Genomic DNA, 18,159 nt, shown 5'->3' with positions numbered 1-18,159 from the left:
TGTGTACATACATTACTTATCCTGTACTGATCCTGACTTACATCCTGTATTATACTCCTGAGCTGCACTCACTATTCTGCTGGTGGAGTCACTGTGTGCATACATTACATTACTTATCCTGTACTGACCCTGAGTTACATCCTGTATTATACTCCAGAGCTGCACTCACTATTCTGCTGGTGGAGTCACTGTGTGCATACTTTACATTACTTATCCTGTACTGATCCTGAGTTACATCCTGTATTATACTCCAGAGCTGCATTCACTATTCTGCTGGTGGAGTCACTGTGTACATACATTACTTATCCTGTACTGATCCTGAGTTACAGCCTGTATTATACTCCAGAGCTGCACTCACTGTTCTGCTGTTGGAGTCACTGTGTACAAACATTACATTACTTATCCTGTACTGATCCTGAGTTGCATCCTGTATTATACTCCAGAGCTGCACTCACTATTCTGCTGGTGGAGACACTGTATACATACATTACTTATCCTGTACTGATCCTGAATTACATCCTGTATTATACCCCAGAGCTGCACTCACTATTCTGCTGGTGGAGTCACTGTGTACATACATTACTTATCCTGTACTGTTCCTGAGTTACATCCAGTATTATACTCCAGAGCTGCACTCACTATTCTGCTGGTGGAGTCACTGTGTACATACATTACATTACTTATCCTGTACTCATCCTGAGTTACATCCTGTATTATACTCCAGAGCTGCACTCACTATTCTTCTGGTGGAGTCACTGTGTACATATATTACATTACTTATCCTCTACTGATCCTGAGTTACATCCTGTATTATACTCCAGAGCTGCACTCACTATTCCAGTAATGTTGTAGGTAACGTGACATATATTAATGATTCTTTCTTGTTTCAGGCTGTTACGGTGTCGATGGAGAAAGCGATTCCATCATGAGTTCAGCTTCTGAAAATTCGACAGAGCCCTGGTTTTGTGATGCCTGCAAGTGCGGTGTGTCCCCAAGTTGTGAGCTCTGCCCAAACCAAGATGGTATATTTAAAGAGACCGATGCAGGAAGGTGAGATGGTTAATGAGCTCATCTCAAATATACTTGGGCAAGAAAGTTGGGTGCATGACATGGGGGATGACTGGCTGTTTGGTTTGGGTTCGACTGCTGGGAATGACCCTGACTAAACGGAGTGCTGGTAGGGCAAGACTATTACGGCTCCATTCCATTCAGTGAGATTGCTGAGCGCTCGAACTCGGCAAATTCCGATGCTCTCGTTGAAATAAATGGAGCAGTAGTGGGCTGCATTGATTTGGCTACCTACCGGTCCCCCGTTTTTGGGATTGGTGGGGTCCCAGCAATTAGACCCCCACCTTTCAGCTAGTTATCCTCTCACCCATGGAGAGGGGATAACGTTTTGTAACCAGAGTACTCATCAGAGGTTTAGACTACTGATTTGTCCCTCTCATGCTTTACACTGCAGCTTTGCTTGTTTTGGCTGTCAATGCTTAGAGAGCTTTTGAGATTATTGGTTAACTTCTGTACATAGACTGCGGGGAGGAGCATTGTTAAAGGGCCACTCCAATTTAGTTTTTTCATCATTCACTTTGCAGCTACCCCCGCAGTATATATAAGCGAGTGTTATCTTGGTTAGTTATTCCTTTCTACCGGCCTCTTTTTCCTCAAATGGTCATGTGATCTCAATTCTGACCAGCTCAGATCTACTTGAGGCTATGCTGTTTAAAACCTAAGACATTTTTTAGTCTGTGTGATTCTTTTACCTGAACCTACCACAGAACCTCCTGTCACAGTTATGATGATCACACAGCTCCTGTCACACAGTTATAATAGAGGAGGTCACAGCTCATCCTCTTGACTGTAGCTTATTTAGGTGAATTTAGAAGATGATAATGATTAAAATGCCCCACCCCCAGCATGCAGAGATGGCATAACCTCTAGTTGGGATGATGCATCCTGGTATGAATTTGAAAGTGAAAGCAAAAAATCTCCCTATTAAGATGGTGCCTGATAAGCATCAGACAGGGGACTGCACTGCAGAGAAGTCGATGCAATACACAGAAGAGACCTCCAGAGTGTGACAGGCAAGCAGATGAGGGGGAAGGGGGGGGGGGGGCAGGGATGAAAAAATGTGTCTGTAGCTGCCTGGGGACCCCACTGTTTAGCTATGTAGGGATATTAGGGTCATTTGATATGCACTGGAATATAACGGAATATATTAAGTAGCATGATGCAAAAGTTAATGTATACTTGAAAAGTATTTTTCCTTTTACCACACTGTTGGCCCAGTTGTTTTTTTTTACGATGGCCCAGACACTCTTCTGATGTAAATTCCGCTTCTCGCTCACTGTCTAATTCAACATCTGTCATCATAGCTGTAAGTGAAATAGATGAGACGCTAAAAGGGAGGATTATTCTTTTCTGATTACCCAATTTGTCTTAATTACAAGATTTTGGACCATGTGCCACCAAAACAAGCAGGCAAGGCTATGCCGTAAACAGCTGATGGCGCATCTGTGCTGGAATTGGAAGACTGACTTGACTTCTTTTTACTTTTAAGAAAGTACTGATGTGGCATTTTCTCTAAGGCTTTAAAAAAAAAAAAAAGGCATAAAATACAAATTAAGGCCGCAATAAAAATAATATATAGACATAAAACAGACAAAAAAACCAAACAAAATTAGACTCTGTTTACATCTGCTTCCATGTAAAAGAACGACTTTCAAAAGGTGCCCAACAGACCCCATTGACTTTAGGGGTCCATCGTGGTGCCTGTCATTTTGATGGAGATGTGAATAAACCCTAAAATTAAAGTATAGAAAAAATATCCTATAGAACAATACAAAAAAAACATAATAAAATAAAAGAAAACCAAAAAAAAAGTAATAAAAAAAAAACATAAAAGGAAAGACAAAACTAAAAAAGACACAAAAGCTGGTAGGAAAATGGGCTTTTTAATTTTGACTAGCTGCAGAAAGCCATTGGAAGAAGGTCAGTATGAAGGATTCAGCCAGCTGGTAGGTTTATCACAGTAAACTCCTACAGAGTGAAGCAGCATTTAATATACCAGTGGAGCATGAACAGAATGTGCAAATTAAATAGAGAAGCAGCTGCTTGTTGAAGATGTGTATCTTTATATTGAACTCCGCAGGATACGTACCCGAGGTTGTATTAACCTCCTATCATACATCTCGAAAAAGCAGAATCCCCCTGCCCCGGCCTTTATATTCCTTTTTTTTTCTTTATTATTAAGGGACATTAGGCTGCACAGTGGCACTAATTCCGCCTGCCGTAGGTCCCCCTTATAGATATGTATTACGCTGTATCATCTATCGCAACCAATTGCGTGGAACGTCAGGGAAAAATTACATTTATGCTGGGACGTTTTAAGCGGGTGAGCAGATTATTGCATTTTTTTAGTGTGAGCTAGGAAAATTTTGCTTTTCTGGTTTATCTGAAGGACCGTTTATCCTTACGGCCCTTACAATTACAGTTGGTGTTCTATGGTTGCTGTTCTGCGCTAATGTCCAATATTAGAATCCGTAGAAAAAAAAAAGGGGGCTGTTCACATTAGGGTTCTCATGTACGTTTAATATATTCGTTGATAAATCTGTATACGAACTTGCGCCATTTTAAGCATACCCGTACGTTTTTAAAAGATTTGAATTGAACAGATGACCACATGTTTCTATGTGTTTTTGTAAGTTTTCACATTAAAAAAGTATCTTTTTCACTAAGGCCTCCCTCACACAGGGCGTTTGCAGAAACGCAGAGTTTTTCAACGCTGCGTTTACTGCAGATTCCGTCCGGTTTCAGCAGCGCTGGCATACTTTATGCCAGCCAAGGATACTGAAAAGACAAAAAAAGCAATACTTACCTAGCCGCTGCAGTCCGGGACGCGGCCGCTGGTATCTGTCGCTGATCTGGGCTTCCCCTGCACTCACAAGTCTATTGCCGTTGGCCAGGTTTGAGAACCCCGCCTCTAGCAATAGAGTGCTGTGATTGGTTGTCAGCGCTGGCTCGATGACCAATCACAGCCCTTAACTGACTGTCTCAGCTAATCAGAGCTTGCTGCCGCTGATTGGCTGAGAGAGTCAATGAAGGGCTGTGATTGGGCATCGAGCCAGCGCCGACAACCAATCACAGCACTCTATTTGTGGAGGCAGGGTTCTCAAATCTGGCCAACGGCAATAGACTTGTGAGTGCAGGGGAAGCCCGGATCAGCGGCAGAGACCAGCGGCCGTGACCCAGACGCGGCTAGGTGAATATTACTTTCTTTTTTTCTCTATCTAGCCTAGCTGGGACTGATTTTCGGGGTGAGGGCTTCTATTGCAAGCCCTCCCCGCAAAAATCGGTGAGCGGTTAACGCTGCCAAAAACGCAGCACCAAGTGTTGCCGCGTTTTCAGCAGTGCTAAAACCGCTGCGCATTCATTTCAATGGGCGACACCGGGTTGAAAACGCCCAAAGATAGAACATGCATTGCTGTCAAAGCGCAGCTTTGGCATTCGGAAGAAAAAAAACGTACACATTGCCTTTTTAAGCCTGAGACTAAGAAGCAAAGGGGTCGATTTGCAAATAATCTCGTTCACACACTGCCGATAAGCTGTGCGGAAACTGACATGTGGCGCGTTATTCAAATCCACGACATGTCAATTTTACCGCAGTTTCCGCTGCCATCTCTCTTCTCTATATGGACAATGATTTGTGCAGCGGAATAAAACCACTTCAAATCCCGCGCCAAATTTCCACTGCTGAATTTCCATGCAGTCCCGCTGTGGACATTCCGCAAGATTTCCACACTGTGTGAACACAGCCATCTGTTTTCCATCACCTACAGTGTAGGCAAATACATTTTGTGTGTGTGTGTATATATATAATTTATTTATTTTTAATTATTATTTCATATTGATCCTTTTTTGCGAGACGGAGAACTGCAGTACGCTACACTTTTTCCGTACCAAAGAAAAGTTCACAAGCTTATGGGAGGTCAAACATTGTCTAACGTATGTATTTTTGACGTATATTTGACCTATTTTGGCCTATGGAAACACAAAGCTATACATTTTTAAAAAGTTTTTTCTATAAAGACATATGCAAGTCACAGAAGCTTAACTCCGAGTGTGAGCAGCCCCGAAGAGCAAAATGTAGCAATAAATAAAATAAAATGTAAAAAATGTAGAAATAAAGACCAAGCAGATTTGTGGTGTTTGTTTATGACATGTCTGAACAGCGGCCTACGCCCCTGGTTGACTTTGAGGTTCTGTCGTGATGGGGTACAGAGCTACTGCTCAATAATACTGAATTAAAAAAAAGACAAATAGAAAAAATTAAATACAAAAAGTGGAATCGCATCGCGGCCTGATGATACTGCCGTAATTTTAAAGTATCCACTACAAGGTTCCTTCTGGTCCGTGCATTCGACTGATGCGGTAACCAGAAGCTCCTGTGAACTGGGTACTTGGTCAATTCAGCAGTCGGTTTTGAGTTTTTGCAAAAACAAAAAGAAGTGTACAATAAGAAGCAAAAACAGTATTATAGTATGTCTTTCCCTTTCCTAGATGGGTGCACATAGTCTGTGCGCTGTATGTCCCTGGGGTCGCTTTTGGAGACATTGACAAGTTACGTCCAGTGACCCTAACAGAAATGAACTATTCGAAGTATGGCGCTAAGGTAAGTCCGGGGAGACTGTATGGGCCTGAACAGATGTGCTTAGGAACACGCTACAGAATGCTCAAGCAAACGTATCTCTTAAAGAGGCCCGGCCATGTGGTTGTGTAGCTCTGCCGGTGCTGCACCGCTGACTTACCGCTTCTCTTTGCTTCCATCCTGCCACCTTCTCTTATGTGGCCTGCCAGAAGTTCAGCGTTGTCTGCGGGTCCAGTCCAGGCCGGTGACCTTTCCTCCATGGCGTCTCTGTACGCAACACTGATGTTGAGGGGAGAGGTCAGACTGCATGGCCACTGCTGGACCGGACCTGCAGGCTAGGTGAGTGGAAGGCCTGTAGGGATGCTGGCTGGGTCGGTAGCCAGCAAAGAGGTCACTATTACTATTGGGAATAGTGTGGAGGTCACTTATTACTACTGGGGTCAATATAAGGGTTACTGTTACTACTGGAGCCACTGTGGGAGGCACTATTACTGCTGGGGTCACTGTTACTACTGTAGCGGTCACTATGGGGGTCAGTATTACTGAAAATCTTTTCTGCAGGGTTTTTTTCCCATGACATATAGGGCTATTTTTTAAAGTATCTTTTTGACTGACTTTTTTCCCCCCATTTTTTAGTTATATTGGAGATAAAGAGCTAAAAAAATGATTCTTTTTAAGCGTTTATAGTTGTTACTTTTTTAATTAGTATATTTACGCTAAAATATAGTATGGGAACGGGTTCCTCATTTTGTTTCGATTTTGATATATAATATGTACGGTTTCGGATTACAGGGTGCATACGGCGACGGTTTCAGTTGGCGTCGGCTTTGGATCATTTTCTTTTTTATATATATTTTTTTATTCTGTTATTTTTTTCTTACTTTTATTTTTGTAGCTATTTTTTTTTATATGTCCTCCAAGACCTCTGGGGGACATTCACATGCTTTTTTGTTTTTTTATTAGACACATTTCCGCTGTAGCTGAGGCATCCATAGTAGCCCCAGTTACAGAGAAAACATCCCATGTAGTGACAATAGTCACTGGCAGAGCTTATCAGAGTCTGATAGGACCCTGCAGCTCTGCTGTAACAGGGAGACCCGGCAGTCATGTGACTGCCGGCTCAAGTAGGGGAGAAAACACTTCCACCTCTTAGTGCATAGCAGTCATTAAGCACTATGTACCAGGGAAAGGAGAAGGCAGAAGTGATTAAAAACCGCTTCTCCCTTCTCCAGGTTCTCGGCTGTGACTTACAGCTGAGAACCCGACCTGCTCCTGCTTGATTGCAGGAGGGGAGGCTTTAATCCTGCTCCGTATTTCTGCGATCGGGCGGGATTAAAGCCCAGGACCAAGTTCCGTACATTTGCAGCGCTTGGTCCTTAAGGGGTTAATCTACATTTTCCAGAAACTGTCTTGTAGAAATCCAACAGAGAACACGGATTCATTTCCTGCTGATCAGTTTTATTTTTGTCTGCTGACTTGCGGTGGCGTGACTTGTCCAGTAGGGGCAGAGCTTGATGATCATTGCATTCTACTGCAGATAGAACAGAGGGGGAGGCTCCTGCTGCAGTCAGAGGTCATACAGCCTGAAAGGGGACAGTGAGAGCGAGTGTTGGAGGCATTGCAGCACATGGAGAACATTTCTTCATATATTTGTGTTTTAATCTGGAGAAATTGGAGAGGAAGTGCTGTGGGGTACTATTGCTCTGTGTTCAGCTACCTTATAAGGAGGATGTCAAATCACTAAGATATTCCATTACTTCCCAAATGGTGGCAGCCGAGCCCCCCACGAATCTTTAATGAAGGTGCAGCAGAGCTAACCTGCCCCTGCATTTAGGCTCTTGGTGGAGGTCTCAAAGGTCACACTCTCCTACCAGTCATGAATGATGGCATATGCTAGCCAAATACATAGTATGTAAGGCCGAAAAAAAGATCTCTGTCCGTCCAGTTGAGTTGATTATTCTGCAATTTTGGTCAAGAGGAAGCCAATTTTCCTCCTTTTTGAAAAGAAAAAATTTTTTCATCTCCAATTCTGGAAGTCAGAATAAATTCTTGGCTCATCGACCCTTCTGACTATAACCTATTGTTACACTCAAGAAAGCAGCAGTATCGCCTGCAACAATTATTACTAGGAGACGGTGCGGTAATCCAAGGATTGATTCTGATTACCAGATTTGGAGTTGGAAAAGAATGTTTTTTTTCCTAAAATCATGTGTGCAGGACTGGGAAGACCTTGAAGAGGTCAGCATGGCTTATTTTTGTATTCTCAACCATTCCCTGCCCATAGACATTTTTTTAATTCCAGAAAAACTTTTTTAACATGTTTATTTCATTCGGGGGCTTTTGCAAGTCAGTTGCTATAGAGCAAACAGTTGATCTGCTTCTATTAGGCCTCATGTCCACAGGCGGGTTGGATTCCACGGTCAGTAGCCCGCAGCGGAATCCCACCCTGCCCGCGGCAAGAGGACATTACTTACCCGTCCGGATCCTCTGCATGGCTTTGTGGGTCTTCCATATTCTCCACTGCGGATGTGGGCGGGCGCACTGCCTGCTGCGCATGAGCAGAAGAGTTGTAATTTTCTTTCAAATCTCCTGCTTTCTTGCGGGATCTGCAGTGCCAGCTACGGGCAGGCCGCGGATCGGACAGCTTCCATTGACTTCAATGGATGCCGTCCGTGCGGGACCCACAGCAAAATGGAGCATGCTGTGATTTGTTTTCCGGACCAAATTCAGCTGCGGGCGCTCATGATGGGCGGCATGATCTACGGATTGTACAATTTAATTCCGCCCTTGGACCTTTGACCTTAGAAGCACTATGTATTCTGAGCCCTACAATGAGACTAGAGGTAGTCAGCAATTTATAGTCATGTGGGATGAGTGGCTACATTTTTTAAATTCTTGCAGCTTTTGGCACAATTAGGATAATATCTGCCAATAAACGTATTTTAGGCATTTGCTATAAAAGCAGTTTCCCAATAGTATGAACGTTTAGCTCCAAGTTGGAGATTCCCCTTGAAGAGCTTTTTCTCATAAGACATTCTCTTTGCCTCTCGCCTCCTTTAATGGCAACAGGCTTAAGCAAACATTGCTAATATTGCTCCTTCTCAGATGTCGTGTTAAATCCGGTCTGGTAAGTGTAGATCGTCTTTTTTTCCGTAGGAATGCAGCTTCTGTGAAGATCCGCGATTTGCCAGGACAGGAGTTTGTATCAGCTGCGACGCAGGGATGTGCAGAGCTTACTTTCATGTGACTTGTGCCCAGAAGGAAGGCTTGCTCTCCGAAGCCGCCGCTGAAGAGGTAAATTAACAAACGTATTTCTTTTGAAGATTGCTTAAGAAACTGTAAGCGAAGCATAAAAAAGAAAAAAATAACGCACCACATCCTGATAAAAATTAAGCCGGGTTGTAGACAGAGGAGAGAAAAAAACCATCCGGAGTATCAGTGGTAAATGTTAGGGATGCGCCGGAGATGAAAGCGCTCGCATCTCAACAGCGGCAGCTTCTGGAGTTTGCTTTGCTTTAGACAGTTCAATGGAAACTTAACTTTCATGAGTGTCAGATGTGGATTGGTGTCGGAGGAGCGCCTGCGAGTGGAGTCACACTTCATTGGCTTGAAGTTTCAGAGAAAAGGAGGATGGTGGCAAAAAGTTCAATTTGAGGGGGTTTTCTTGGACTATTATCCTCATCTCCGCTTTTCAACTTGCCCTAGTTGTTACAGCTTCTTGCCTTTTTTCTCCTTGCCTTCCTCTTACCTTGCCCTCATTGGCGTGCGTTCTTGTCTCACCCTTGTTGAGGCGCTTACGCCGTTGTTTTAACCATTCTCATTTTGTCATAGTTGTATTACAGCTTCATCCTCTTCACAATGCCGTCTTTCCCTCCTTTTTGGGCTCCGTTCCACTGCTCCTTTCCTTGGTTCATTGCCTTTTCTTCCTTGTTTTTGCCTATTTGCCCCAACGTTCTTACTGCCTTATCACCTCCCCTCTTCTTCTAGCTTTCTTCTTGACTACCCAATGTTTGCACCACACTCTCACCTCCTCCCTTGTATTGGCCCCTTTCATGCATTCTCTGCTCAGTTTCATATCTTCTCACCCTCCTTCTGCCTTCTCAACCTCCCTCTTGTTTCCTTCTTATCTCCTCCATGGTTGCACCACCCTCTTGCCTTCTCCCTTGTTTTTTTTTTTTTTTTTAACTTTGTTTTATTTAACACATGAAAATTGTACGATACAGAAAGGAAAAATGTTTGTTATCAGCATACAGTCATGTAACGTGTGAGCACTTATTTTGCATTAATAAACAATTCGATGCATGAGGATATACATATTTTGGCATAATGCTTGATATTATAGACTGAAGGTTACTACCTTAAACTGTATCTCAAGTTTTAGTAACATATTTATTATTATTTTTTTTTTTTTTTATTAACTCAGTATATTCTCTATACAGTATGTGTCTAGTATTTGAAGTAACAATAAACAAAAACCTGTTAAACTAAAGCAAACCGTGCTGGTCGTGTTATTCCTGTTGAAGCTTAGTTTATTCTGTGGGTAGCGTGGAGTAGGCCTCCAGCCACGAGCCCCATATCTTATGGTACTTGTTTGGGCAGCCTCTGTTTTTGTATATAATTTTTTCATAGGGTATTATTGAGTTTACTAAATGGATCCATTGTGTAGTTGAGGGTGGAACTGAGGCCATCCAGTGCATGGCAATCTCTTTCCGTGCTAGGAAGAGTACTTCTTTAAGAAATATTCGGGTATATAATGGCCACAGCTCCTCCTCCAAAATTCCAAATAGTGTTATTTTGGGGTCTAAGTTTATGTTATAGGGGGGTTCTAATAGTTGATTTATAAGGGTTATTACATTGGACCAGTAGGTTTTGACAAATGGGCAGTTCCAGACTAGGTGCCAGAAGTCCGCGTTCGGTTGATTACATCTATGGCAGGAGTCTGAATGGGTGTTCCCTATTTTATATAGGCGACTGGGGGTGAGGTATGATTGGTGGATGATATACAGTTGGATCAATTTGTTGTTTATGGCAGGGGATACTGATAGGTGGGATTCTTCTATTTCTTCCCAATCTTCAGGTGTTAAGGATGGGATGTAGTTTTTCCATTTGTCGAAGATGGGGAGTGGATTGGAGTTTAGTTTTGCTGATAGTAAATGTGTATAGAGGGACGAGATCAGACCTTTAGGGCCTTGCGATTTTAGTATGCCAATCGTAGGAAACTTTGAAATTTGGGTGGAGGTCGGAGGGAATTGAGTGTTCAATGCATGCCTAAGCTGGAAAAACCTGAATAATTGCAGATGTGGGTTTTGGAGCTGCTCACATAGCTGGGTGAATGTAGGAATTATTCCGTCCTTATATATGTCTCCTAGTGTGGTGATACCAAGGTTGATCCAATAGTGAGTGTCTGGAATGGAGAGTAGGGCTGTCAGGCCAGGATTATTCCAAAGGGGAAGGTCTGACACCACATCATGGAACCTTTGGAGTGTTTTGGCTTCTTTCCAGACGCTAAGCGCCAACCTATGTAATGGTAGGATTTCAGATGAAATTGTACATTCTGGGAATTCTAAGTAGTTTAATAAATTGTTGCCCTTTACTTGTTTCGCCAGATAGCGGTCTGCCGTGGGCATTTCCTGAGGTCGGAACCACGACTGAATATTTCTCAGTTGTCCTGCCAGGTAGTACAGTCTAAGATCTGGGAGGGCCATCCCAGCTCGATCCTTCGGCCTTTGTAGCGTTGTAAGGCTCAGTTTAGAACGAGTGGAGTTCCATATAAATGATGTAATGAGAGAGTTGAATGATTGAAAGTACCGTTTAGGGACTTGTAGTGGCATGTGTTGTAATATGTATAGACATTTAGGCTGGATGGCCATTTTGACTAGATTTATACGGCCCGCTACTGATAGCGGTAATTTGGCCCATTTCTTAAATTTGTATTTTAGGGTTTCTTGTAGAGGAATGATGTTGTCTTCTATGGCGTTGTGATATTCGCGTGACATAATTATCCCCAGGTATTTAAACCTAGTGACTATTGCCAGGTCATATCTGGCAACCTGGGGGTCGATTTTGGGGTTAATATTCGTGTACATAATTGTGGATTTGGTCCAATTTATGTAGAGCCCGGAGAATTGGGAGAATTTATTTATGTGGGTCATGGCTTGAGAGAAGGAGGTGGCAGGGTTTGATAGGAAAAGGATAGTGTCGTCTGCATAGAGACTCACTTTGCTTTCAATTCCCCCCCATTCAATGCCCGTTACATTAGTAGAGGATCTTAGGCGGATTGCCAAGGCTTCAATGGCTATAGCAAATAAAGCTGGAGATAGGGGGCATCCTTGGCGGGTGCCTTTTGTGAGCGGGAATTCTACCGAGGGGATGCCATTTACTACCACATTAGCCTTCGGGGATTTATATATAGTGTTAATCCATTGTCTGAATTTGGGGCCGAACCCGAAACGGGATAGGCAGGCTTCTAAGAAATTCCACTCTAGGGAGTCAAATGCTTTTTTCATGTCCAATGACACGAGGGCCCAGGGCATGTTGTATTGTCTGCCTAGCTGAATGGCCGTTTGCACTTTGCGGATATTAATCGAAGTGGATTTGCCTGGCATGAAGCCTGTTTGATCAGGGTGTATGATAGATAAAATTACTTGGTTCAATCTAGTGGCCAGAATCTTGGTTAGGATTTTATAATCCACATTTACTAGCGAGATGGGGCGGTAGGAGTTGCAGTCCGTCGGGTCTTTGTCAGGTTTTAGGAGGACTATGATAGATGCTTCATATAGGGAGGGAGGGAGGGATTTTTCCAGTTGGGCCTGGTGTAGGGTTTCGTGTAGGAGTGGGATTAGTTGGTCACTGTATCTCCGGTATATTTCTATTGGGAGGCCGTCAGGTCCGGGGGACTTGTTTGGTGCCATGTCGTTAATAGTTGATTGAATTTCTTCAACTGTTATTGGGGCTTCTAGCTGTTCTATTTGTTCAGCGGATAGTGTTGGGAATGTTAGATCCTGTAGGTAGTTAAGGATTTCAGGGAGAGATGTATGTGAGGATGACCTATAAAGGTCTGCATAATATTCTTTGAAACCAGCTGTTATAGATTGTGCATCAGTGAGTTCTCTACCATGTCTATCTTTAATTTTTAGGATCGTGTTGGCTTGGTTTTCTTGTCTAATTAAATTCGCCAGTAAATGGCTTGATTGGTTTCCCAATTCAAAATAATGCTGCTTCGTGAAGAATAATTTGCGTTTGGTTTTTTCGTATATCTGGTGTTTATATAGACGGGCTAGGCTAAGCCAATTTACCCTGTTGGAGTCTGTGGGGTTGGAGATGTATATTTTTTCAGCATCTGATGTTTGAGTCTCGAGTTCTTTATCGATTTCGGATGTTGATTTTTTGATGTAGGATATGGCCGATTTAAGGCAGCCTCTAAGATAAGCCTTAAAGGTGTCCCACTTCAGGGCGTAATGAGTGTTATTCTCGTGGGCGTCTAGAAACATTGATATGTGTGTTGGAGTTTGATCTTGGGTTTTTAGGAGTTTGAGCCAGAATGGATGTATTTTCCAAGTGGGGGTGAGTTTAAGATTAGGAAATTTAAGTGTTAGTAATATTGGGCTGTGGTCAGATATGCCTCTCGGGCAGTGTGTTATATCCGCTGTGTGGAGTGCCAGTGTTGGGGAGGATAGTATATAATCTATTCTTGAAAGCGTGTTATGTCCTGTAGAGTGGCATGTATATTCAAGGGTGTCAGGGTATTTCGATCGCCAAAGGTCCACCCAGCCCACGCTGTCAAAAAGCTGTTTCATTGGGGAGTCAACTGAGGTGTGGGGTTCAGAGGACTGGTGGAATCTATCTCTACTTGGGTCCATTACTCTGTTAAAGTCTCCCATGCAGATGACATATGCCGATGGGAACTGATGCGCGAACGCTATCGCAGCCTGTATGAGGTGAAGGTTGTTGTGTGGTGGGTTGTAAATGCATATGATGACATATGGTCTGGAGTCAATTTCGGCATGAACAAATATGAATCTACCATCAGGATCTTTTTTGGTGTTTATAGGGTTCCATCTTAGTGATTTGTGTATAAGGAGAGAAACCCCTCTGGAGAGAGAGGTGTGGAAGGAATGGCATGCCCATTGCACCCACGGTTTTTTAAGAAAGTCAACTCTATCTATGGTGAGGTGGGTCTCCTGTAGGCCCACAATGTGTGGGCTGAAACGCTTAATGTAGGAAAAGACTGCTCTGCGTTTGTTAGCGGTGCCCAGGCCTCTCACGTTCCAGCTAAGGCAATTCAACGACATTGGGAAGTATCATGACATATGGCTTGACCGGGAGTTTCAGATAATGTGAGCATGTTTTTTGCGTTGGGGGAGGAAGATTGTACCAGCACAGGTTTGCTTGTGACATAACTAATACACTTTTGTAACAGTATAAACAGTTAACATTTGCCATTCCGCTTAACATTAATGTGTCTCGCGGGTGACTAGGAAAACAATAAGCTACAGTCTAGTGGAGAGTAGCTGTTGTTGTGAGTGGGGGATATTCCGCTGGCCTAAAGGGGATTAATTCCGGACATCAAGTCGTGGGCTATTGTCACTATGGCGGTTGCCGGGTCACCGGCCCGTGCCTTGGAGGCGACATGGGGTCAGGAGAGGAGTGTATCTCCTCAATTTGCTCTTTATGGTATCACCAAAAAGCCAGTGGAACATGGGTCCAAGTACATTTTAGGAAAAGAATTTACATTATCCTCAGTTAGTACATAAATGTTACTTAGCTTGGACTAATTTGTCTCGGACAACACCGGATGCATGCGGAGCCACTCCATGGCTTCAGCTGGGGACTGCAGAAAAATCACTCTATCGTTCGCCACGATCCGCAGGCGGGCCGGGTATGCCATGGAGTATTTAATGCCTCTGTCTCGGAGTTTCCTTTTGATGTCCATGAAAGAGGCTCTTTGCTTCTGCAAGTCTGCTGAAAAGTCAGGGAAAATAGAGATCGCCGCGTTGTTATATTTGAGGGGCCCTTTCAGTCTGGCCTGACGCAGTATTGTGTCTCGATCTCTACAGTTCAGGATTCTTGCCAGAAATGGCCGCGGTGGGGCGCCTGGTATTGGTGGTTTGGTCGGGACGCGGTGGGCTCTTTCTACCGTGAAGGTGGTTGAAAAGGTGTCTTCTCCCAGCATGGTTTTGAGCCAGTTTTCTGTGAAGGATTCTGGTTGAGAGCCCTCGACTCTCTCTGGGAGGCCTATTATACGAACGTTGTTGCGACGTAGCCGGTTTTCAAGATCGTCTGCTTTGGATTGGCAGAATTCTACTTGTCTCGCGGCTTTTAGGACTGCTTTTGGGAGTGGATGTAGGGTATCTTCTGCTTTCGAGATGCGGTCTTCCATTTCGTGCATCCTGCCCCTTAGATTTTGTAAGTCTTGTCGCAATAGGGTGACGTCTGATTTAACTTCGTCTATTTTCCCAGTAAGGGAGGACCTGCAGTTATTTATGGCTTCTAGTAGTTGGCGCAGTGTGGGTTCTGAGTTTTGCCCCGGGTCAGTTTCATTATCTCTGGCCTGTGTGGTCCGGGACGAGCGTGGTGACTGTTCAGTTCCTTCAGTGCGGGAGAATTCTTTAAGTCGCTCTGCGGCCGTGCCGCCTTTGGCGCGAGTACTCATGGCGGGTGGTTATGTAGTCTATATAGTCAGTGAGGCACTCGCCAAGACCACAGCGCTGTCTTGTTTAATTTAATGGGACCAATTGCGTTTTCCCTCTATGGGTCTTAGGGGTTACTTTCCGGTTTGGGGTATGGTCCCCGGAAGCCGATTGGTTTGGTGGCGTCGGGCTTGTTTGGTTGTATAGTATCTGGTAAGTAAGGAGTATTACTGTGTTGTTTTGTTGGTGTGGAGCAAATTACTTGAAGGTATCATAGGTTGCGTTGCCTTTTTGATGGAGGACCTGTAATAGTTTCCCGTACCATCGGCTATAGTTACCGGTTGACTGTCTGTGTCCTCTGGGAGGGGGGGGGGTTTGTTCTGTATCTATGTGCGGTTTGACAAAGGTCTTCCTGACTGTCCCCACTTCCCCCCGTCGTCTGCTTACTTTTTTGGGCGGCTCCTCCCGGAGCTGGGGTTCAGTCCCGGCACACCACGTTCCCTCCGCGCTGATTCAAGCAGGGTGCGGCTCGGCGCGTATGATGCGCCCAAGGCCGGCGGTGAAGGGGTGATGGCGCGCGGTGCGCTCTTCCTCTGCGGCGCGGGTGTTGAAGCGGGGTGCCCCCCGACCGATGGAAAAGTGTCGGGGAGAGTGGGTGGCAGCCCCGATTATATATTAACTCCTGCAGGGAGTAGGAGCAGCCTGTTGTGTCAGGCGCCCCCTAAGACGGCAATGAAGGGGTGCCGATATGTGGCTCTGCCTCCCCGATTCCCCCCAGGTGCGGACTGCCAAGCGGGGGCCCGGAGCGTCTTCTATTCACTTGCGGAGGTGGAGAGCGGTGAGCGACAGAAGACCGGCGGGGTTCTACTTCCGCCGGCCGCGGGGCCGAGGACTGCGGCGGAGTAATGTCGGGTGACAGCGCGGGGCCGCTCCGAGGCCGCACTCGTCCGGTGCTGGGCTCCCCGGGGCCGGGCGATGGATGAAGCACTCACCCAGCGATGGCAGAGTCCCGCCGTGGAGCGCCGCTTCCGGTAAGTCCCAGCCGGCGGTGAAGGGGTGCCGGTGCGCCGACTCTTACGGTGTCCCCTTGGTGCTCCTCTTTGGTGGGGGAGCGGGATGTTCGTCCGTCCTCAGCGGGGGCAGGGGGTTGCCGGAGTCTGTCGGGTGCCGATCGCCGGCTTAGGAGTAATGGCGGCGGCAGAAGGGTGTTGGCGCGCCAGCCGTTCCCGCCAGAGTTCGTCCGGTGCAGGAGGGTCCAGGAGAGAGACAGGCTCTTCAGCACGAGCCCGCAACCTCAGCAGGGTTAGGTTAATGTTTATGCCCGGTCCGGTGGGCAAATTAAGGGAGAGCGGCCAGGATTTTTGCAGGATATTGGGATCCCCTGGGGAGCTTCACTCAAATGCGGCCGTCCATCTTGGTCGCTGGCCACGCCCCCTTCTCCCTTGTTTTAGTGCTCTTCATACCATTCCTCCTCTGTTTCATACCTTCTCACCCTTGTCCTATCTACTCACCCCTCCTCCCTTTGTTTGCTGCCTTCTTGCCTCCTGTATGGTCGCACCACCCTCTTGCCTTCTCCGATCCACAAGCACCTTGTTATTGTCTTGGTGCCTTTATGCCTTCCCTGCTCAGTTTCATACCTCTTTGCCCTGTTTGCTGCATTTTTGCCCCTTCAATGGTTGAACCACCCTCTTGCCTTCTCCCTTGTTTTAGTGCTCTTCATACCATCCCTCCTCAGTTTCATACCTCTTTGCCCTGCCTTCTCACCCCTTTACCCCTGTTTGCTGCATTTTTGCCCCCTCAATGGTTGAACCACCCTCTTGCCATCCCCCTTTTTGCACCACCACGTTGTCCCTGTCTTGGTGCCTTTTGACCTCCCCCTACTTGTGCTGCCTTCTCACTACCCCCTTTATTGAGTCATGGGGTGACCTCTCTTCTTCACATTACTGCTCATGTTATGGAGCCATGTTATGTTCATTCCAATGGATAGATTTTTGCATGTCTGCAGACCCCCAACTTTGGAGAATGCTGCTCCCTGCATTGGTGATTAGACTGTTTTAAGACTGCAGCTTCTGCTCGGTGACGTACAGATACTACAGTATGCCCTACCACCACTGCTATGGCTTTTTCAGCCCAGCACATACTAATTGACTTGTACTATTAATCTACTGAATGAATAGGAATGTAATCGGGTCGCCTTAATATCTTCTAACAGGATATTGCAGATCCTTTCTTCGCATACTGCAAGCAGCACGCCGACCGCTTTGATAGAAAATGGAAGAGAAAAAACTATTTGGCTCTGCAGTCCTACTGCAAAATGTCCTTGAAGGAGCGCGAGAAGCACCTCAGTCCGGAAGCGCAGGTACTAATGGCTCCTTCTGTGATGTAAATCCACAGCTGAGGTCGTTGACTTCAGTTGGACTGTGCAGTGTTTATCTGGGATCTAAGGACTCTGATTGGGAGTATATATATGGTCTGCACAAAATTACAAAGGTTTCATTAAACCTTGAATGTCACTCTTTTTTATACAATGCCACGATGTTCATTAGCGCTGTAAATGTGTGTGCTGCCAGATAGTTCCCCATGGAAGGGAACAGTGGTTTCTGTTTTTTGTTCATAGACTCCACCTGTAATTACTATTTTCCAGTTCACATGTAGAACTAATCTGCATAAAAAGTGGAGTAATTGCACACATATAGTACATTACTTATCCCATATTATATTCCAGAGCTGCACTCACCATTCTGTTAATGAAGTCATTAATTATGCTGTATTATACTTCAGAGCTGTACTCCCTATTCTGCTAATAGAATCACTGTGTACATACATTACTTATCCTGAGTTACATCCTGTATTATACTCCAAAGCTGCAGTCACTATTCTGCTGGT

The 18,159-nt window shown here is 45.1% G+C and overlaps 1 protein-coding gene across 5 annotated transcripts in view; it reads left to right on the top strand.

Moving 5' to 3' along the window:
* Positions 1-18,159, top strand: part of PHF14 (PHD finger protein 14) — a 250,852-nt gene that overhangs the window by 37,327 nt on the left and 195,366 nt on the right. For all 5 annotated transcript variants that reach the window (XR_010787298.1, XM_066584616.1, XM_066584614.1 and 2 more), the window contains 4 exons: positions 891-1,050; positions 5,557-5,668; positions 8,801-8,938; positions 17,486-17,632. Coding sequence is in view for 4 of the 5 variants with exons in the window: in XM_066584616.1 (XP_066440713.1) it covers positions 891-1,050; positions 5,557-5,668; positions 8,801-8,938; positions 17,486-17,632 (557 nt within the window). In the remaining variant the exon portion in view is untranslated. The remainder of the gene's footprint in view (positions 1-890; positions 1,051-5,556; positions 5,669-8,800; positions 8,939-17,485; positions 17,633-18,159) is intronic.

Source organism: Eleutherodactylus coqui, chromosome 12, assembly GCF_035609145.1.
Source record: "Eleutherodactylus coqui strain aEleCoq1 chromosome 12, aEleCoq1.hap1, whole genome shotgun sequence".
Taxonomy (NCBI): Eukaryota; Metazoa; Chordata; class Amphibia; order Anura; family Eleutherodactylidae; genus Eleutherodactylus; species Eleutherodactylus coqui.
Note: the sequence above shows the minus strand (reverse complement) of the source record. Positions and strands in the feature narration are given on the sequence as shown.